The sequence below is a fragment of the Tetrao urogallus genome, assembly GCF_951394365.1.
Source record: "Tetrao urogallus genome assembly, chromosome: 32".
NCBI classification, from domain to species: domain Eukaryota; kingdom Metazoa; phylum Chordata; class Aves; order Galliformes; family Phasianidae; genus Tetrao; species Tetrao urogallus.
The window spans coordinates 302,061-325,068 of record NC_136845.1 but is presented as its reverse complement, the minus strand read 5'-3'; the positions used below and the strand labels follow the sequence as shown (position 1 = coordinate 325,068).

The window sequence follows — 23,008 nt, the reverse complement described above, 5'->3', positions numbered from 1 at the left end:
GGGCAGAGGTGCACGCAGACCTTGGCAGCCATGGGGTTAGGGGCAGCCCTAGGGACAAATGGGAGACTTGGGTGGGGACACCCAGTTTCACAGTTCCCTCATGGCTGCCCCTTGGCTCTTCTTCCCCAGCAACCTCCACCTGTCGCCGTTGACATTCCTGGTCCTGTAAGTTGAGGGGTGACCTTGGGATAAGGATGGGGCTGGGGTGTGTTGCTTTCCTCTCTATTTTCCTGGGACTTGGAGACACCCCTGGTGCCCTAAGGCCTCTGTTGGACTCCCTGCTGCTGTGGGCGGTCAATGGGCAGGGGAAGGAGGCAATGGGGGGCAGTTGGGGCTGAGCAGGCTACAGGACCTTGCCTTGGCCACGGTGTTTTAGTGCCCACAATGGGTCCTTGCACCTTCAGGGTATCTCAGTGTGTCCCATTTTCCCCAGTGCTCCCAGTGTGTCCATGCATGTCCCATTGTCCCAGTACCCTCGGTGTGTCCCTAACACCTCCTTTCACCCCAGGTCGTGCTCAGCAGAGGAGAGGAGAATCCCTCACGTGTGAGGCGCGTGGCCCTGCGTGTCTAGGTGAGCAGCATGGGGACACCTGCAACCCCACAGGGCACTTGGGGGACCCTTGGTGTCTGGTGTCCTGTAGCTCTGAGGACCAGGCATCAGGGGTGGAACTGGATGGTATGGAGGGGACTGTCCCTGGCCTGTTATAGGGGGATCTGGGCACTGTCACCTCCATACCTTCCCTTGCACTCTATGGGGCGGTGCAGAGGAGGGGATTTGGAAGGAGCAAGCTCAGGGTGCCCTATGGATGGCCAAGGGTCCCTGTGCAGGTGGGACAGGGGCTGTGGCTGCTGTCCCAAGGGGACCCACATCCTGCCCTGGGCCTGTTGGTGCTGCCAGTCCTTCTCCTCCTGCCCTAAGTCCTTGGGGACAAACCCTGCAGGGACAAGGCTTCTCTTCACCACTGATGCCCTCTGACATCCTCTGATGACCACTGCTGCCCTCTGATGACCAATGTTGCCCCCTGATGACCAATGAAGACCCTGATGATTACTGACACCCTCTGATGATCAATAAAGCCCTCAGCAAAGCTTCTCTCTGTGTATCTGTGTTCTTCTTCTCATGCTCAGCAGGGACCACTCGGATCTGTTCCTGCCTGGCAGTGGCCACCTCAAAGTGCTGGGAGAGATCCTGAGCTCCATGCCATGCACAGCATGTCCTACACCCCTGTGGGCTTCCCCACTCTCTAATCTGCTCCAAAGTCCTAAAGGATGGAGCTCCTCATGCTGCTAAGCAGCCTCAATACCCTCCCTCTGTTCTCTCTCTGCTCTACCTTCCAGGTTCTCCAAAGCCTTCATCCTTTTCTCCACATCTCCATGTGGAGCATGGAGTGTGACCACGTCACCCTCCTTTAACCCCTCTCTTATTGCAGCCACCTGTCCCTCCTTTGGATCTGCTTCATTCCTTTTCCTTAACCCCCCTACCCCCAAAACAAGGTCTGCATATCCCTTCCCATGGACACCTCAGATCTCCAGATAATCAATGAAGCCCTCTGATGACCAGTGACACTCTCTCTTGATTAATGAAGTCTTCTGTCAGTTAATGAACATCTCTGACAGTCAGTGGAACACTCTGACTACCAAGGAAGCCTTCAGATGACCACAGACACCTTCTGATGGCAAAGGAAGCCCTCTGATGATCAGCAGATTGCTGCTTCAAGTGCAGGGAAGGGAACGGTGGGAAAGAAAGATTCTGTCATCATACTGGTAGATAGCATGGTTTGCTCATCATAGCATAGTTATCTACTTGTGATTTAATCAGAGAATCTGGAGAGGAGTGTGGGGCTGCATCTGACTTCCCTGAGAGACACTACTGTAGTTGAAGAGATGAGGCAGGTGGTAATCTGCAGAGCAAGCAGTACTGCCTGATGTTGGTCAGGGTGAGCTCCTTCTGCCAGTTTGATCACCATGGGTCTGGAGGTCATAGAATCACGGAATCACCAAGGTTGGAAAACACCTACAAGATCATCCAGTCCAACTGTCCACCCATCAGCAATAGGTCTCACTCAACCGTGTCCCTCAACACAACGTCCAAATGTTCCTTGCACACCTCCAGGGTCAGTGACTCCACCACCTCCCTGTGCAGCCCATTCCAGTGCCTGACCACCCTTTCAGTAATGTTGTTATTTCCCAACGTCCAGCCTGAATCTCCCCCGGTGCAACTTGAGGCCATTCCCTTTTATCGTATTACTGTCACATGAGAGAAGAGGCCAACCCCCAGCTCACTACAACTTCCCTTCATGTAGTTATAGAGAGCAATAAGGTCTCCGCTGAGCCTCCTCTTCTCCAGACTAAACAATCCCAGCTCCCTCAGCTGCTCCTCATAAGACTTATTCTCCAGACTCCTTACCAGCTTTCTTACCCTTCTGTGGACGTGCTCCAGGGCCTCAGTGTCTTCTCTGAAGTGAGCGTTCAAAAACACAGCACTCAAGGTGTGGCCTCGCCTGTGCTGAGTACAGAGGGACAATGACTTCCCTACTCCTGCTAGCAATGCTATTTCTGATACAAGCCAGCATCCATTGGCCTTCTTGGCCACCTGGGCACACTGCTGGCTCATGTTTTTCTGAGCATCTACCAGTACTCCCAGGACCATTTCCTCTACACAGTTTTCCAGCCACTCTGCCCCAGTCCTGTAGCGTTGCCTGGTGTTGCTGTGGCCCAAGCACAGGACCTGGCATTCAGTCTTGTTGAACCTCATCCCATTGGCTTCAGCCTGTCAGATCCCTCTGTAGGGCCATGCAACCCGCAGGCAGATTAACACTTCCTGTCAACCTGGTGTCATCTGCAAGTCATGGATGGTGGGAAATGCCTTATGGGGATGGTTACAGCAGTGGGAAAAAACAACTGGCAAAGAAGGGGTAAACTTATTTGGGCTGCTGAGCTGTGGAAAGACATTGCTGCCCAAATAAAGGATATGATTGTAAAGGTGCATCATGTGAATGCACATGTGCCCAAGAGTTGGGCTACTGAAGAACAGCAAAATAACCATCAGGTAGACCGAGCTGCCAGAATTGAAGTGGCTCAAATAGACCTGGACTGGCAGAAAACAAGGGTGAATTATTTCCAGCTTGGTGGGCCCATGAGACCTCACGCCATCAAGGAAGTAATGCAACATACAAATGGGCTGGAGACCGAGGGGTGGACTGAACTATGGATGCTATTGCACAGATCATTCATGACTGTGAAACGTGCCACAAGTAAACAAGCCAAGAGGATGAAACCTCTCTGGGAGGAAGGGCAATGGCAAAAGTATAAGCATGGGGATGCACGGCAGGTTGATTCTGTCACCTTACCACGATCTCACAGTGGTAAGCGTTATGTGCTCACCATGGTGGAGGCAACCACCAGGTGGCTTGAAACATATGCAGTACCCCATGCTACCACCCGAAACACCATCTTGGGTCTGGAGAAACAAGTGCTGTGGCAAAATAGCACCCCAGAAAGGATTGAGTCAGATAATGGGACTCATTTCAAAATTCTCTTGTAAACACTTGGTCCAGAGAACATGGCACTGAGTGCATTTATCATATTCCCTACCATGCACCAGCCTCTGGTAAAACTGAACGATACAATGGGTTGTTAAAAATTGTGTTGAAAGGAATGGGTGGCAGAATATTTAAGCACTGGGAGAAGCATTTGGCAGAAGCCACCTGGTTGGTCAACACTCAAGAATCTATCAATCGTGATGGTCCTACCCAATCCAGATCCCTACATTCCATACAGGGAGATAAAGTCACGGTAGTACATGCAAAGTACATGCTGGAAAAGCAGTTTGAGTTTTTCCATCCTCTGGAAAGGGCAAACCTCTCTGTGGAACTGTGTTTGCCCAGAGACCTGGGTCCACTTGGTGGTTGATGCAGAAAGACGGGGACGTTCAGTGTGTACCACAAGGGGATGTGATGTTGGGGAAGTGCAATCAGCAGTTCTCTGTATATATATGTATATAGACGTGAGTGTAATGCATTTTAATCATTGCTTTTTTATATATACGTATATATATGTATACATATTCAGCATGATGTAGTGATGTAGAATAAGGGGCGGAATGTCATGGTTTTGTAATTTCTACTATTGGTATTCCACATTAGAACATCAAGCAAAGTATGGGTAATTAAAGACTTAATACTCCACCTCATGGCCAGAGAGGAAGACATGTCACAGAAGTTACCGGCTCTGGCCCTGCCTTTCTGCTCACGCACTGTCTGCAGAAGGGAGTGCTCAGTTTTTCAGAAATTTTTTGTCAAACTCTTTCCAATTGTATTTGATTTATTAGTTTCAATTTAAATTAGATTTTATTATACTGTGTTATCTTGCATTCCAGTATCATAGTAACAGAAGTTTTCTTTAGATTGTTGCTGCTGCTCTGTTATTTTTCCTTGTGCCCAGCTCCTGTCTCCTTACCCCTTTTCCCTTTTCCTTCCTGTTTTTGGGGGCCAGGTGGCCCCCACGGGCCTACTGCCCCCTGTCATGGGCATAGATCAATCTAGTTAACTCCGTAACACACATACATTAGTCTTGGTTTACTCTGGGTTTTACTCATACCTTACTCAGGACTCACTCACTTTCTACTCCAAATTCACCCACACTTTACTCCAGATACACACACACTTTACTCCATGTGAGCCCACACCTTAGATTTTTACTCACAATTGACTCTGAGATTTACTCACACTTTATTCAAGGTTTGCTCACACTGTACTCCTTTTTTACTCACACTTTTCTCCAGGTTTGCACACATTTTACTCTGAATTTATTCACACTTGGGTTTTACTCATACTTTGCACTGATATTACATTTTTCTCTGGCTTTTACTCACCTTTTTCTCCACTTCAACTCACTCTTTACGTCAAGCTTACTCACACTTTAATCTGGGTTTTCTCACACTTCACTCTGGCTTTTTCTCACACTGTACTTGCAGGTTTACTCACAATTTACTCCAGGTTTACACTCGCTTTACTCAGAGTTTACTTACACTTTACACTACATTTACTCACACTTTAGTCCAGATATTGCTACACTTAACTTAGTGTCTTCCCATACTTTACTCTAAGTCTACCCACACTTTACTCCTGGTTAACAAACACTTTACTACACATTTACTCATACTCTACATCAGGAGTACTCACACCATTCTCTGGGGTTTACTCACACTTTAGTCCAAGTTTATTCACACTTTCCAATGGGTTTACTCACACATTACTCTGGGTTTTAATCATTCTCTACTAAGGGTGTGCTCACACCTTACAATGGGTTTTGCTCACACTTTACTTCGGGTTTAATCATGCTTTGCTCTAGGTTTACTCACATTCTACACCGAGTATACTCACATTTTATTTCGGGTTTGCTCACACTTTTCTCTGGGTTTGCTCACACTTTACTCCAGGTTGCCTTAATTAAAGAAAACAAGTTTGGTTCAAAGTCATGTGCCTTCATGGGGTGCTGAATCAGTAGCTGCAGATTTGACCTTGCTAAGCCAGGTTCTTGCTGCCAATAACAGATGCGTTCCTACAGACCTCAGTGCTGCCAGGTGACCTCTTCTTGTTTCCACTTCCTGCATGCTTCCTTTCTGTGTTTGGGTGAGACCAATGCAATCCATTCCCAGTCATGCAGGAATTCTGACATTTATATTTGGCTTCCTTTTCCTTGGAATGGACTTATTCTGCTTGGAAGCCACGATCCCTATATTGTAACCACATTTTTTTTACCTCATTCCCCTCAGAGCCTTTCCGTGCTGTACTGTATGTCACAGAGAACTGAAGAAGCCAAGGTGTGCTCTTCTGAAGCCCAGGGTTGTGAGCTTGTCTTTTACCCTCCTTCAGATTCCTCAGCTCCACCATCCTATGGCCACTGCAGCACAGGTTCACTGTCATCTTCACATTCACATTCCCCACCAGCCCTTCCTTGCCAGTGAGTTTGAGATCCAGCAGAGCCCCTCTCCTCTTGGATTCCTCTATGGCTTGGTCAAGGAGCTGCCATCTGTGTTCTCCAGAGATCTCCTGCATGGTGCATGCCCTGCTGTGCTGTCCCTGCAGCAGATGCTGCAGTGAAAAAGGCCTCCAAATGGCCTGACAAGATGAGGCTCCCATCTGTCTGCAGATGGCACCTTCCACTTGCTCTTTCTGATCAGGAAGCCAGGAACAGACACTGCTGGTCTCCTTTGATTGCCATTACCATTTGCTCTGACCTGGCTGCTCTGCCATCCCCAGGAGAAGTTCAGTGCACTCTCCCAGAGCGCTGTCACCTTTCCTTGTCTCCTCACTCATCCATCACAAAGACTGTGCATCCCTCTTATGCTACAGTCCAGTTGTGGAAGCCATTTAACCGTGTCCCTGTGGTCCAAACAAGAGCTCAGGCCTGCAATTGAACAAAGACTTCTAGCTCTGCATGTGTTGATGTTCTCATTAGTGTAAAAACACATAAAGAAACAAGCACCATTGTTCCTAGCATGGCTGCATAACACATGTATGGTATTTGTGTTCAGAAGGTGGCACACAGGCATTAGACCCACTGTGAGGCTCGGAGTTGTCCAAGCAGCACGGACACTCCTAGGGCATGGCTTTCCTGAAGGCCTTGTGTGGCATTTGCAGCTGCATGTGATTGTGCTGGACAGCCCAGGGAACTGGCATGGCACTCGGCTGCTTCTGATGCCATTCACATGTAGGCCCATAGAAAACTGAGATTTCATCAGTTGAAATATGAAGATGTGTGTCAGCTCTGTAGTGCCTTGAGATCCAGAATATTCAGCAGATGGAGAACAGAGAAAGATCTGGCTCTTCTTTTGTGAGCTCAGCCATTCAGTCACCTGCATAACTCTGCATGTGCCATGGAGACAGGTAAAGAAGGCAAACTTGGGTGCCATGAACGAAGGGGTCGGTTGTTATTTAGGATGTCTGAAAATACCTCTATCCCCTCTCTGGCCCTCAGCTGATGTTTAGGAAGGAAGTGTCTCTCTCAGGGATTCCCACATACTTCACAAGTAATAGCACACATCCAGCAGCACCCCAGGCACCTTGGTCATCACCCAGGGTCTGTGTGTGAGCAACTGACTCCCCGCTGAAGGACCAAGGACTCAGAGCAGGAGCTCACATGCAGGCAACTCCTTGTGCACACCTGAACTGAATTCCTGAGGAATCCCTGAAATTCCTTTGTGTCCGTGGGGTGCTGAATCCCATTTCATCTGCAGTGTTTCCATCTAGGGATGAGATGCCTGCACTGCCTCAGCTGGATCACTGCCCTGCACAGGGGAAGTGCACTGTCCTTGTCTGTGTGCCCTTTTTGTTTCAGCAAACACTCTCTGGTAGGACTAACCATATGTCTGGGACCAGTCACTGTCCACTGGACATTAGGCAGTTAATTCAGCAGATTTCAAAGTACAATGATGATGTTGTTGTCTTTCAGGAGCTGTTGGCCATGGAGACCCAGGGACATCTCGGGGGAGATCAGCAGGGAAGATGGAAATGTCATCCCCTGCTGCTGAGCTGGGCTGGGCTCCAGGGACACAGAGAGCTCCTACAAGTGGGCAGTGCTGCAGGGAGAAAGCAGTGCAAAGGAGCAGCTCCTGTGCAGCACACAGCAAGACTCTGGGCATGGTCTGCAAGAGACATGTAGAGGAAATAAGGAAGAGAGCTGACAGGCAGTGTGGCACATTAGGCTGTGAGCTCACTGGAGGAGCATTTCTCACGGCCCTTGACCAGGTAAGTCCCTCATTGCAGTCAGTGTGGTGGCTTTAATGCAGGAGTCACTAAATCTGGGACAGCCCATTGCAGGTCAGTCTGAAGGAGCTCCATATTTCTTGATTTTGGCTAAAACCTGCTCCAGCTGAAGGCTTCCGTGCTGCAGAATCAGAGCACAGCCCTGGGTGCCGTCAAGTCAGGGCTGCTGCTTTGCTGGGACCACGGTGATGGGCAAGGGCAAGATGAGGTCTTTTGAGTGCTGCATGTCCCAGGACAGCTGCAGGCTGTACAGCTGGGGCTGCAGCCAGGTGCCCAGGGCTGTCCTGCAGAGCAGGTCCCTGCTGTGCCCCAGGGGCTGTGTGCTGGGGCAGGGACTCTGCCGCCTACCAGGCTCAGCACTCAGCCTGCCCGGGGAGCTGCCCAGGGCGCTGCGGGGAGACGTGTGGGGGGAAGGAGCCCCCTGGCAGGGCAGGGCAGGGCAGGGCAGGGGCCTTCTGCTGCCACAGCTGCTGCCTGGAGTAGAGGGATCACAGACACTCTGCATGCCAGAGTGTTTCCAAGGGCACTATGCAAGAGGAGAGACAAGGAAGGGATTTTCCTTTTCCTGTTCTGAGAAAAAGGAAAAGGATTATAGGCAGAAATCTAAAACAGGCTGTCAACATCAAACACATCACAAAGAGTCCTGAATTGTACTTTCATCTATCATTTGTTTTGCGTACACTCACACAGAATGAGCTTTCGGCCTCTCCTTTCCTTTTCTGCATACATGAATAATGCACTTATTCTGTGAACAGGCAGCTTTCTCTAACAGAAATTTAAGGGCACAGAGGTAGGGGCGGGAGACTTGAACAGCAGTTGGGGTGAAGATATGAGACATGGAAACAGATGAAAATATTTAGCAAGATAGGGTAAGATCAGAAGACCAGAGGAAGGCAAAAGCTCCATAAGCTTCTTCTGCTTTTGGAATGCTGAGCTTCATGAAATTAATTTCAAGTACTGGAGTTAATGAGCCCTGTCCTAACAGAAAGAAAAAGTTTTATAGTATAGCAGGAGCTACTCTGAGAATATTCTTGTCATTATCTTCTGTATTCTGAACAGGACTCCACGCCCAGATGCCCAACAGCAGCTCCATCAGCGAGTTCCTCCTCCTGGCGTTGGCAGACACGCGGCAGCTGCAGCTCCTGCACTTCTGGCTCTTGCTGGGCATCTACCTGGCTGCCCTCCTGGGCAACGGCCTCATCAGCACAGCCGTAGCCTGCCACCACCGCCTGCACACCCCCATGTACTTCTTCCTCCTCAACCTCGCCCTCCTCGACCTGGGCTGCATCTCCACCACTCTCCCCAAAGCCATGGCCAATGCCCTCTGGGACACCAGGCACATCTCCTATGCAGGATGTGCTGCTCAGGTCTTCTTTTTATTATTCTTCTTTGGTGCAGAGTATTCCCTTCTCACCATCATGTCCTATGACCGCTACGTTGCCATCTGCAAGCCCCTGCACTACGGGACCTTGATGGACAGCAGAGCTTGTGCCACCATGGCAGCAGCTGCTTGGGGCACTGGGCTTCTCTATTCCCTGCTGCACACTGCCAACACATTTTCGGTGTTTTTCTGCTTTAGTAATGCTGTGGATCAGTTTTTCTATGAAATCCCTCAGATCCTCAAGCTCTCCTGCTCAGAACCAGACTACCTCAGGGAAACTGGGATTATTTATTTCAGTCTTTGCTTAATCTTTGTTTGTTTTGTATTCATTGTGCTGTCCTATGTGCAAATCTTCAGGGCCGTGCTGAAGATGCCCTCTGAGCAGGGACGGCACAAAGCCTTCTCCACATGCCTCCCTCACCTGGCCGTGGTTTCCCTCTTTGTCAGCACTGTGATGTTTGCCTACCTGAAGCCCCCCTCCATCTCATCTCCATCTCTGGATCTGGTGGTGTCATTTCTGTACTCAGTGGTGCCTCCAGTAATGAATCCCCTCATCTACAGCATGAGGAACCAGGAGCTTAAGGATGCGCTGAGAAACATAGGATAATCCTCAGCGATATCAGAATATATTAGTACAACATTTTGTTAATATTTGTCTTTGTTATTATTTCTTAAAACTTGAATTTTGATATAAACATATTTATTATGAGCCTCCTACTTGCTAATCAGTAATTTTGTCCCAGTCATTTCATGTACCTACAGAAGCAGGCTTCCTCTGTAGATAAACTCAATAAACAAGCCAGTAGAAATTCATTTGTTTCAGCAGCCATGTCTTCTCTTGCCCTCTGGACCTGGTGGTGCAAAGTCATTGTGCAGGAGGATTTCAGGGAACAGAAGACCAAATACCAAAGGAAGCAGCAGCCCTGGTGTCCCTGGGAGATGCTCCTCACTGCCTGGTTGGCTCCCGCTCTCTGTGTCCATTGAGCCGGGGCTGCTGCTTTGCTGGGGCTGTGGCAATGGGCAGGGGCAGGAGGTGGTCTTTTGGGTGCTTCTCTCTTTCCAATCCCATGATGTCCTACTGTATCTCTAGATTCCTGGTATCCCTTGGGTCTCATCTGATTTCACAGCAGTCCTGTTGTATATAACATTGGCATCCCTGTGTTTGCAGACAGGAGCACCAATGCGCACCAATGTGTCAGAGCTGGTCACACTAGCCAGCAGCACCACAACACAAGGGGCTGCTCAGAACAGAGACCTGGAGGCCTCTTGCAAGGCTGATACAAGCAATGCAGCCAATAAATGATTCTGCTCTTTTATTTTCCGGAGTTCTAACAGACTGAAGGACACAGAGTCCCAGGTGATCTTTAAGTGACCGAATGGTGGACCAAGAGCTCCCTTCTTGGTGGCACTTATTCTGGTATTATAAAACCATAGAATGTCTTGGGTTGAAAGGGGTGTTAACAATCCCTTCGTACCAACCTACCATGGGAAGGGCTGCCTCCCAGTAGGTCAGGTTGCCCAGGGCTGAATCCAGCCTGGCCTTGAGCACCTCCAGGTTGTCCACTTTCTCCGTTTCAGTGCCTTCCCACACTCTGAGTAAAGACGTTCCTCCTACTGAATAATCCACGTCTTGTCTCTTAGTTTAAAATGTTGCCCCATTTTTATCATATTCTCCCTAACCAAGAAGTCAGCCTTCCTCCTGTTTATAAGCTCCCTTCAAGTACTGAAAAGCTGCAGTGTGGCTTCTCTAGAGCTCACTCCAAAGTTACCAGTTTCAACTCCCTCAACCTTTCTTCATATGAGAGGTGCTCCAGCTCTCTGGTGGTGCTGCTCTGGACCCACTCCAACAGTTCTGAGTCTTTCTTGTGTTGGGGACCTCAGAGCTGGAGGCACTACTCCACTGGAGCATTACAAAGGCAAAGTAGAGCGGGACAATTCCCTCCCTCCCCCTGCTGGGCAATCCTATCTGATGCAGCCCGGAACACAGTTGGCCTTCTGGGCTGTGAGAGCACATTGCTGGCTCATGTCCAGCTTTTCATCCATCAGGATTCCCAAGCCCTTCTCTGCAGGGCTGCTTTCTATGAGATCTTCTCCCACACTGTACAAGTATCCAAGATTGCTCTGACCCAAGTGCAATGCAGTGCACTTGACCTGTTGAATCTCAGTAATTTCATGTGGGCCCCCTTCTCAAATCCATCCAGCTCCTCCTGAATGGCATCCCTTCCTTCCGCTGTGTCAGTTGCACCCTTCAGTTTGGTGCCATCACCAAACTTACTGAGGGAACACTTGATCCCACTGTCTATATCATTCATAAAGATGGTGCAGATCACCTGTCCCAAGGATAACATTAATCACAGGCTTCCATCTGGACATAGGGTTGTAGACTGGACTTGAATTTCCAGGAGTGGGTCTACACATCTTTTGATTACCTGCCAGGAAGGAAACTCTCTGGGCAGCCAGTTCCAGTGATCAGCAGCCCCCAGGAAAGAAATGCTTCCCTGGACTTGGATAAAGTGTTATGTGTTTCATCTGGAGCCAATCATCCCTTGTCCTTTTGCTAGGCATCAATGAGAACTGCCTGGCTCCCACTTCTTCAGGCCTCCCATCAGATGTCTATATACACTGTCAAGGTATTTCTCCTTGGAGCCTTTGCGTGTCCATGCTGGACATGCCCTGCTCTCATAGCCTCACCTCTTAAGAAGGTGAACGCAGTCCACTTTGAAGCTCTTTGCTGGTCTTGCTTCACTAAGCCAATGACCCCTATGTACTGGTGAGCCAATGATGTAAGCAGTGCTGAACTGAGAGGAATGATCCCCTCCTTGATCTGCTGGCTATGCTAGTCCTACTGCTGCCCAGCAGCTTTCGGCCTCCTTTGCAGAAACAGCACATTGCTAGCTCATGGTGAGCTTGTTGTGCACAAGAAGCCCAAGTTCTTTCTGGCAAAGCTGCAGGGAAGCTCTCAGTCAACCAATCCCTCTCCTGCACTACTGCAGGGCATTGGTTCTCCCTGTCTACAAGTCTCCTGTTCCTAGAAACTAAAGCCCTGTTGCTGATAACTGCTGCACAATTGCTGACACCCAGGACCTGGCCAGTCCCCAAGCCACTCCTCCTTACCAGCAGGACTGAGGAGAACAGGACACTGGTCAGTGTGCCCTTGACATTTGCCCCCAGAAACACACAGTTGTGCTCTGAACTTGCTCAGTTTGCCTTTAGCATAGAATCATAGAATCATAGAATAGCTGGGGTTGGTAATGACCCCAAGGATCATTCAGTTTGAACACCCCCCAGCTCCTCCTCTCCCAACACAGGCAGGGGTGCCAGCTTCTCAATCAAGTACTTGATCAGGTTGCCAAGGGATCCATCCAACCTGGCCTTAAATGCCCCCAGGGACAGGGCATCCACAACCACTCTGGGCAACCCATTCCAGCACCTCGCCCCTCTCTCAGTAAGCAACTCCCCCTCACATCTAATCTAAATCCCCCCTCCCTCCCCCTCCTTTAGTTTAGAACCATTCCCCCTTGTCCTATCACTATCCACTTGTCTAATAAGTTGATTTCCTCCATGTTTATCAACTCCCTTTAGATATTGGAGGTCTGCAATAAGGTCTCTCTGCAGCCTTCTTTTTTCCATGCTGAACAATCCTAGTTCCTTCAGCATGTCTTTGTAGGAGAGGTACTCCAGCCCTTGGATCTTCTCTGTGGTCCTCCTCTGGACCTTCTCCAAAAGCTCCACAACTTTCCTGTACTGGGTGCCCCAAACTTGGACATAGTATTTCAGCTGAGGCCTCACGAGGGCAGAATTGAGGGAGACCCTCACCCTCCTGGCCACCCCTCTTTGGATGGGACCCAGGATCCCATTGGCCTTCCGGGCTGCAAGCACACACTGCTGACCTGTGTTACATTTTTCATTTTTTCATCAATCAGAACCCTTAAGTCCTTCTCAGCAGGGCTAGTCTCAAAGAGTTCTCCCCAGTTGTACACATGCCTGGTATTACTGGGATCCAAGTGCAAAATCTTGCACACTGCTTTGCTGAACTTCATTAATTTCACAAGGTCCCATCTTTTGTTTATCACAGTCCCTCTGGATGGCATCCCTTCCTTCTGCAGTTTCAGATACACCACTCAGCTGGCTGTCATCAGCAAACTTGCTGAGGGTGCACTCAGTGCCATCATCTCTGTCATTGAGAAGGGTGTGAAAGGGTACCCATCCCAAGATGAACCCCTGAGGAACAACGCATGTTACCAGCCTCTACCTGGACACGGAGTCACTGACCACAGCCGTCTGCCTGTGACCTTCCAACCAATTCCTTATCCACTGAATAGTCCACCCTTCAAATCCATCTCTCTCCAATTTGCAGATAAGGATGCAGCGAGGGATCATGTCAAAGGCTGTGTGAGTGTCCGGGTAGATGACATCAGTTGCCTTCCCTTTGTCCACTGATGCCATTGGGAGGTACCCAAGGGGACAAAGAGCAAGGGATGGGGGAAACCTGGAGAGCAGTGGGAAGAGCATGTGTCCAGATGGCCTGCTGAAAACATGCCCTAAACCATGGTCATTGATTTAGGAGAGCTGGAGACACCTGGAGGATGAGGGACATCAAATACGCAGCAGAGTAGAGCAGCGGTGGATGCTGGGCACTGGTCACAGGGCATTGGCACTGGCACCACTGTCTGTGTCCCTGTACCTGAAAGCATCTGTGTCCTGCTGACACAGTTCTGCAAAACACTGTATTAAAGAAAAAATAAAAACAGAATTAGACACCAAATCCCCTCAAAGACTGGTGTTTTCAACCTAAAAAAAAGAGAGGACTCATGAGAATACTTCCAGTTGAGAAGTGTGTTAGCATGCTTTTATTGATTTCTGTCTTTGTCTTCAGACCACTGTTTCAGTTTCATTGACATTAATGAACATCTTTCAGAACTTACAGCTTCACAAATGAGAGAAGATCCATTGGTGTCTTGCACAGAGTCTGGTGCCCCTAGAATTTCCCGCCAGAAAGAACTGTCCATCATATCTCTCAGTCTTTGCACTGTCTGAGTCACACTGTGGTACTGAGCTTTTCTCATGTTTTTCAGAGCTTGCTTTAGATGGTCACATGCAGCACAGGACTCATCATGTCCTTCATGCCCTTCATGCCCTTCACACCAGGTACCCACATTCATAACTTGGCAAGGGACGTGAAAAACAATAAGAAAACCTTCTACAGGTACATTGGCCAGAAGAGACAGGCCAAAACGGGTGTACCTACTTTGGTAAATTTAAAAGGAGAACTGGCTTCAACAGATGAAGAGAAAGCTGAGGTGCTGAATGAGTTCTTCACCTCGGTCTTCACTGGTGGCCAGGATTCTAGTCTTTTTCACGTCCCTGAGCCCTGCATCCCCAAACCTCTATGTGGGGACCAAGGAGGTAAATCCCTCCCCACTGTAAGGGCAGAGCAAGTCCGACAGTGCCTCCTTAGACTGAATGAATACAAGTCTATGGGGCCGGATGGCGTGCATCCCAGGGTCCTGAAGGAGCTGGCTGAGGTGGTTGCCGAGCCGCTCTCCATCATATTTGAGAAGTCGTGGCTGTCAGGTGAGGTCCCGGACGACTGGAGGAAGGGTCACGTCACTCCCATATACAAGAAGGGGAGCAGGGAGGACCCGGGGAACTACAGGCCGGTGAGTCTCACCTCCGTGCCTGGGAAGATCATGGAACAGATCCTCCTGGACAACATGCTCGATCACATAAAGAATGAGCATGTGATCCGAGACAGCCAGCACGGCTTCACCAAAGGAAGGTCATGCCTAACTAATCTTGTGGCCTTCTATGATGGAGTGACGGCATTGGTGGACGAAGGGAAGGCGACCGATGTCATTTACCTGGACCTGAGCAAGGCCTTTGACATGGTCCCCCACCACATCCTCATCTCCAAATTGGAGGGAAGTGAATTTGATGGGTGGACGACCCGATGGATAAGCAATTGGTTGAAAGGCCGCAGACAGAGGGTGGTGGTCAATGGCTCTATGTCCAGGTGGAGGCTGGTAACAAGTGGTGTCCCCCAAGGGTCTGTCTTGGGACCGGTGCTCTTTAACATCTTTATCAATGACATCGATGAGGGAATTGAGTGCACCCTCAGCAAGTTTGCTGACGACACCAAGCTGAGTGGTGCGGTTGATACGGTGAAAGGAAGGGATGCCATTCAGAGGGACCTCGACAGGCTGGAAAGCTGGGCTCGGGTGAACCTAATGAGGTTCAACACGGCTAAGTGCAAGTTTTGCATTTGGGCCGGAAGAACCCCAGGCACCCGTACAGGCTGGGAGGAGTGGTCCTTGAGAGCAGCTCGGCAGAGAAGGACCTGGGGGTCCTGATGGACGAGAGACTTAACATGAGCCAGCAGTGCACTCTGGCAGCTCGAAAGGCAAATGGGATCCTGGGCTCCATCAGGAGAGGGGTGGTCAGCAGGGACAGGGAGGTGATTGTCCCTCTCTACTCGGCTCTTGTGAGGCCCCATCTGGAGTACTGTGTCCAGGTGTGGAGCCCTCAGGACAAGAAAGACATGGAGATTTTGGAAAGGGTCCAGAGGAGGGCGACTAAGATGATCAGGGGGCTGGAGCACCTCCCCTATGAGGACAGGCTGAGGGAGTTGGGCTTGTTCAGCCTGGAGAAGAGAAGGCTGCGGGGCGACCTCATTGCAGCCTATCAATACCTGAAGGGAACCTACACCCAGGAGGGGAGTAAACTCTTCAAAAGGGCTGACAATAGCAGGACTAGGGGAAATGGATCCAAGTTGAAGGAGGGAAGATTTAGGTTGGACGTTAGGGGGAAGTTCTTTACAAGGAGAGTGATTAGGCCCTGGAACGGGCTGCCCAGGGAGGTTGTGGATGCCCCGTCCTTGGACGTGTTCAAGGCCAGGTTGGACGGGGTCCTGGGCAACCTGATCTAAATGTGTATGTTTGGTGGCCCTGCTAGGCAGGGGGGTTGGAACTACATGATCCTTGAGGTCCCTTCCAACCCAGGTGATTCTGTGATTCTGTGATTCACCTTAGCCTTCCTTTTGCTGCATATATTTTTCTACAAGTCCTTATTGTCTTAGATATGCCTGGGCAGATTCAACTGTGTTTGAGTTTTAGGCTTTCTAAACTCATCTCAGAGGGTACACCAGAACAAAGTCTCTACTGCTGCCAGGTGGCCACTTGTTGTTACCACTTCCTATATGCTTTCTTTCTCTACTGTACCCCACAGACACTTGAAGAATGCAAAGTGTTCTCTCCTGATGTCCAGAGGTGTGAGCCTGTTGAGAGCTTGTGTGAGCCAAGAGTCGTGAACCTGTCTTTTGCTCTCCCTTCAGAATTCTTATCTTTACCATCTCATGGGCACTGCAGCACAGGCTATCTTTGATACTCATATTCCCAACGACTTCCTCCTTGCTGGTGAGTATGAGATGCAGCAGAGCAGCTGTCTTCTTTGGTTTCTCTATGGCTTGGTTAAGAAGCTGTCAGTAGCGCTCTACAGAGATCTGGATGTTGTAGGCTCTGCTGGGCTGTCCCTGCAGTAGGTACTGGAGAGAGTCAGGTCCCTGAGTGGGACAAGGGCCTGAAAATGTGAGGCACCTGTTTGACTCTTTTTGAGTCCCCTTTTGCTTGTTTTTCATGATCTGGAAGCAAGGAACAGATGTTACCAGACTCCTCTTGGAGCCATTTCCATCAGTTCTCAGCTGGCTCTTCTGCCACCCCAAGGCAGAGCTCAGTGCACTCTCACAGAGGGCAGCAGCCTATCCTTTTCTTCTTTGACCATCAGTCATAGAGTCCATACTCCCTTTGCTACAGTTCAGAGGTGGGAACCATCCCACCACGTCTCTGTGAGCCAAACAAGACCCCAGGACTGCAAATGCAAAAGATTTCGGGCTCACTGAGTTTATGTTCGTTCTCATTAATGTAAAGACACTTCAGAATGCATCCCATTCCAGAAGCATTATGTGATATAGCCTGGCTGGGCCTTGTATCTACACCATGGTACTGATGTTCAGAAGGTGGCACACAGGTACTACTACAGGTACACACAGGTACACTGTGGGGCTCACAGTTGTCCAGGAAGCACTGGCACCACCATGGCTTTCCTGAAAGCCCAGAGCTGCATTTGCCAACTGGCTGGGGGTGTGCTGGAGACTCCAGGGAACTGCTATTCAAAGGAGAGCCCAGAAAAAACTAAAGTATCATCAGTGAAAGAATGCAGGTGTGTCACAGCCCTGTAATTCCTTAAGCTCCAGCATATGCAATAGATGGGGAAGAGAGAAAGATCTGACTCTTCATCTGGTGAGCTCATCCATTTGGTCAGCTGAATGTTCCATGGGGAGAGGTGAAAAATGACACTCTCAGGTGCCCATTACTGGCAGATCTGATGTCATTTAGCATGGCCAAGAACACTCCCATTCCATGTCTGGCCCCCAGCTAATGCTCAGGAAGGAGGTGGCTCTCTCAGAGGCTGTCTACCACAGCTTGCAGGCACTGTTGCCACACATTTAGGAGAACCACAGGCACCTTGGTCATCACCGAATGCCTGTGTGCGAGCAAGCAACTTCCCGCTGAAGGAAAACAAAGGATGCAGACCAGGGGCTCACACATGCAGGCGACTGACTGTGCTCATCTGATCTGAACCAACAGGAGAACCATCTCCTGTGGGTCTGTGGGGGAACTGAACCTAATTTCAATGCCAGGCTTTTCCATCTGGAGATGAGACACCTGCACCAATTGCCTCAGCTGAATGACTGCCCTGCACAGGAGAAATCAGAGGGTCCCTGTCCTTGTCTGTGTGTCCTTTTCGTTAAGGGCCAGGAACAGTGGTATCCAGGTGAGGCATTTGCAGCTCTTCTAGGCAAGCATGATCTGTTAGGATGAACCATATTTCTGGAATCAGTCTGTCTAGTGGTGATTAATTCATCTGACTTCCAAGTTCGCTTTGCAGAGATGACCCGTCTGTCAGCAGCTGCCAGCCCCAGATTTCCAAGGACATCTCCAGGGAGAGCAGTGAGGAAGAGAAAATGAAATTCTCTGCTGCTGATCTGGGCTGGGCTCCTGGGACACAGGGAACTCATACAAGTGGGCAGTGCTGCAGAGAGACAGCTGTGCCCAGGAGCAGCTCTTCTGCACAGCACAGCCTGCAGGTGACAGGAGAGCAGAGAAAGGGGAGAGAGCTTACAGGATGCGTATGATGTGAACTGGTGGTGAGCTCACTGGAGGAGCATTTCTCACAGTTTTTGAGAAGGTAAGTCTTTAGCTACAGGCAATGCAGCTACATTTTCCTGAAGGGATCACTGAATTTGGGTAATCCCATTGCAGATCTGGCTGAAGACACTTCATGTTTCTTTACTGTGGAGAAAGACCTTCTCTAGTTGAGGTCTTCCTTTCTCCAGCATCAGAGCACAGCCCTGGGTGCTGCATGTCCCAGGACGGCTGCAGGCTGTGCAGCCAGGGCTGCAGCCAGGTGCCCAGGGCTGTCCTGCAGAGCAGGTCCCTGCTGTGCCCCAGGGGCTGTGTGCTGGGGCAGGGACTCTGCTGCCTGCCAGGCTCAGCACTCAGCCTGCCCGGGGAGCTGCCCAGGGCGCTGCGGGGAGATGTGTGGGGGGAAGGAGCCTCTTGGCAGGGCAGGGCAGGGGCCTTCAGCTGTCACAGCTGCTGCCTGGGGCTGCAGGATCACAGATACTCTGCATCACAGGGCACTGCCAGAGACCTTTCTATAAGAATAGCAATTACAGGGATTTTAGGCCAACATTTCTCTCTCCTGCTTCCATAGAAGGGTAAATAATTCATCAAGTTTGAGCACATCAACTGATAATCCTGAAGTGCAGACACCTTTCTTGTAGGAAGCTCACACCCAGAAATGCTGTGGTGATGAGGCACTGCTGAAGCATGTTGAGAAATGGAGAATATTCAGTGATGGGCAGTGGATTCCTTTTCTCTCAGCTGTGTCTGCCTTCTTTTCACAATGTTTTGGGAGTATAATCATTCTCCATCTTCAACACTGGCAAGCTCAGAGCGATTTGAAACAACTCCAACCAGCTCCCCTTTCTCTACTTTTCTCTCCCTAAGCAGAGGTGAATCCCTTTGCCTCGCAGCTCTCATAGGCATTCATACTGAGTACAGCAGAAGTGCTCCAAATTTCTCAATTCAACAAACACTCCATGGACACAGTGAGTGAGAGGATGGAGTGCAGAAAAACTATCACTACAATTTGCTTCTGTGACCAAATAATTTTGGCTTTGAATGAATAGATGCTGACTTGCAGCTCCATATAAGAATTTACTTCCTGTGACACATTTTGAAAAGAAAACCTTTCCCTACATGACCACATTTCCCTGTCCCAATGGGGAGAAGACTGCATCCTGGGGAGAAAAAGTGCAGAAGCCCTCAAGGCAAACTCGACCTCAAGAAATGTAGCTCCCATCATTGGGGTTGAATGAACATTTTGCACACAGCAATCTCTGTCTTTGAGTTTTGTACTCCTTAAACAGGTTCTTGTGCCCAAAGGAACTGCAGATGCCCAACAGCAGCTCCATCAGCGAGTTCCTCCTCCTGGCGTTGGCAGACACGCGGCAGCTGCAGCTCCTGCACTTCTGGCTCTTGCTGGGCATCTACCTGGCTGCCCTCCTGGGCAACGGCCTCATCAGCACAGCCGTAGCCTGCCACCACCGCCTGCACACCCCCATGTACTTCTTCCTCCTCAACCTCGCCCTCCTCGACCTGGGCTGCATCTCCACCACTCTCCCCAAAGCCATGGCCAATGCCCTCTGGGACACCAGGCACATCTCCTACGCTGGATGTGTTGCCCAGACCTTTCTGTTTGTCCTTCTGTTCTCAGCAGAGTATTGCATTCTCACCATCATGTCCTATGACCGCTACGTTGCCATCTGCAAGCCCCTGCACTACAGGACCTTGATGGACAGCAGAGCTTGTGCCAGCATGGCAGCAGCTGCCTGGGCCACTGGGCTTGTCTATTCCCTGCTGCACACTGTCAGTACATTTTCACTGCCTCTCTGCCATGGCAATGTTGTGGATCAGTTCTTCTGTGAAATCCCCCAGATCCTCAAGCTCTCCTGCTCACAGTACTTTCTCAGGGAATTTGGGATTCTCCTTGTTAGTGTCTGTTTAGCCTTTGGGTGTTTTACATTCATTGTTGTGTCCTATGTGCAGATCTTCAGGGCCGTGCTGAGGATGCCCTCTGAGCAGGGACGGCACAAAGCCTTCTCCACGTGCCTCCCTCACCTGGCTGTGCTCTCCCTGTTTCTCAGCACTGCCACATTTGCCTATTTGAAGCCACCCTCCATTTCCTCCCCATCCCTGGACCTGCTGGTGTCATTTCTGTACTCAGTGGTGCCTCCAGTAATGAACCCCATCATCTACAGCATGAGGAACAAGGAACTCAAGGATGCTCTGTGGAAACTGATGGCCAAATGTGTTTTGAAATCAGTGAACTGCCCAACTTTTTCTATCTAAGGATTGTAATGCAGATTTTAACAGTATCCAACTGCCTTCTTTTGGTTTATGTATTCATTGTCAAAGTGTAATTTATTGAATGTTTTATTCTGTGTTTTATGTATTCTAATCTTTTTCACTGAAATTATCATTATCCACAGCAATTACTTCTCAGTTTGTACCTGTGCAGTGTTGCCCAGACATGTTGTACATGGGGAAGCAGGCTCTCTCCTGAATCTTAATAAAACAAAGGACATGCAATGACTTTGTCTGTCTTCCTTCCTGGGAGACATTTCTGGAACTGCTAGCGTCAGTTGTTCTCACAAACCCACAATCCAGCAGGAAGCATACGGCTGTTGATCCAGCTGTGCGGTGACTTCAGCCTGCAATAGCTGACGGGCCATCCCTTGGCTCCTGGCTGGGGTCTGTGCTTGCAGGCTCACATCTGTCAGTGCCTCTGACAGGCCAGCAGCAGCACCTGTTTGCATGTTGGTTCTGAGATCCCCTCTTCCTCAGTCCCTGTGATACCCTGCATAGTAAAAGGACTTGGATATGGCTTCTCATCTCAGAAGTTTCCAGTCTTCCTTAAGGGCTTCTCCATTTTGCACACAGAGGATTCCACTGTCTTCAGGATGGTGTGTGGTAGAGAAATCATGTACAAAGATCTGACAAAAGCTACCCGGGACCTGTAGGAGCCATCCTGGAGCATAGGCTGGTAGGTAGAAAGCTGCCTCTAATGAGATGGGGAGATCAGGAGAAGCCTGGAGAACAGAGATGGGAGATGGAGAGGAGGGAAGAGGAGCTTGGCCTGCAAAAAATGAAGATATGGAAAAGGAAAGAGGGGTTCAGGCAGTGTTGGTGCTGCTGTGACTCACTCAGACTGCAAAACCCACAGACCTTAAGCCTTCTTTGTACCTCAAAGTGCATTCCTCACCCTGACAGGAATCCACTGCAATAATGCTGAACCTCAAAGCTTCTCCTGAAGCCCAAATTCAGAACTCCAGTACCCTAGCCATACCTTTACTCTCTTGCCCACTCTCATCCTTGGCCCATGGGTGTCCAACCTTTGGGCTCACCTGGGCCACATTTAGTGAATGGAAGTTTTCTCAGGCTGCATACGCCTAAGTTCCTTCAAAAGCAAGGCTTCCTATTTATTTCCATGGGAACTACAACAGACACAAAGAGCACCATAACACTATTGGATAGAGCAAATTCTCAGCTACAAAGCACTGTTTTTCTACAGTCTCCACCATTAGCTATGCATTTTTGACAATGATGAACAAGAGCCTGCATACCATGCTTATCACCATCTGCACCAGCAAAGGTGACCCACTGTCACCACTGCTGAAACGCATCGCCCACTGCCTCCCTCTGCTCACATCCACTGCTTGGTCTCCACAAACATTCAGCAGGCATTGGTGAATGTCAAGGAGTGCAACTTTTTTTCATCTTGGAGGAATTCAGCGGCACACCTTTGCTTCATATGCACTGCCATGTCAGATGCCATTCTGTCAGACTGCCCCTCTGCTGCCATCTGTCACACGGCAGCAACATGTAATGGGACGCTGGTGGGAAGGTTCAGCCTCTGCAGCCATACCTCCAACATCCGCCTCTGATCTTATGGCCCAACTTAATAAAATGGTGGCATTACTTTTGAGGCAGCTCTCATCACTGGAGGTCGGCGGCCCTCCCTGTGGCAGGGGATTGGAATCTTCAGAGCTGATCTTCGGAGCTCCTTCCCAACCCAACCATTCTATGTCTTATGATTCTCATAAAATATGTAATATTGTTAATATAGAAGTAACAAAATATTTCATTTAATATATTGTTCTTATAATATTCATTAAAACAAATAAACAAAAGCAAACAAACAAACAAACAAAAACCATAAAACCAGTGGGATATTTGACCTTGTTTTTGTGAAGCTAACACACCAGTCTGGTCAGATGGCAGCAGTTGTGATTCTTACTGAGGTCTCAAGGTGTGCAGCAGAGATTTTGGATGAGATTTTCTTCTTCCTGTACTTCCCTCTTGACAATCTTTGTTCAAAACCTGTGTGTTCTGCCAATAAGCAATGACACGAATAAGGTGTGATTGTGAAGTGAAGGGGCTGAGATAGGGATTATGAGAGTCTGTTAAAGAGACATTATCAAATTTCTTACTTGAATATCTGATTACAATTCCATACATTTCATTTGAAGATTTTCCTGTCATGTGGTTATGTAAACTGAAAATGGTCTCACAAACATAAAGAGATGATTTATTTTGTCAGTCCTGAAGCCCCAAGCTGTGAGGTGTGGTCCACAAACCCGAAGGACGGGATGCCATCCAGAGGGACCCGGTCAGGCTGAGCAGTGGGCCCAGGAGAACCTCATGAGGTTCAAGAAATCCAAGTGCAAAGTGTGGCA

The 23,008-nt window shown here is 49.4% G+C and overlaps 2 protein-coding genes across 2 annotated transcripts; both read left to right on the top strand.

Moving 5' to 3' along the window:
• Window positions 1–8,842: 8,842 nt before the first annotated feature.
• Window positions 8,843–9,757, top strand: LOC306956571 (olfactory receptor 14J1-like; the record flags this gene model as incomplete). Its single annotated transcript, XM_079547848.1, has 1 exon — window positions 8,843–9,757. The coding sequence occupies one exon, from the start codon at window positions 8,843–8,845 to the stop codon at window positions 9,755–9,757; it is 915 nt and encodes a 304-aa protein (XP_079403974.1).
• Window positions 9,758–19,664: 9,907 nt separating this feature from the next.
• Window positions 19,665–20,621, top strand: LOC306956570 (olfactory receptor 14C36-like; the record flags this gene model as incomplete). Its single annotated transcript, XM_079547847.1, has 1 exon — window positions 19,665–20,621. One exon carries the CDS (start codon window positions 19,665–19,667, stop codon window positions 20,619–20,621), a length of 957 nt encoding a protein of 318 aa, XP_079403973.1.
• Window positions 20,622–23,008: the final 2,387 nt, after the last annotated feature.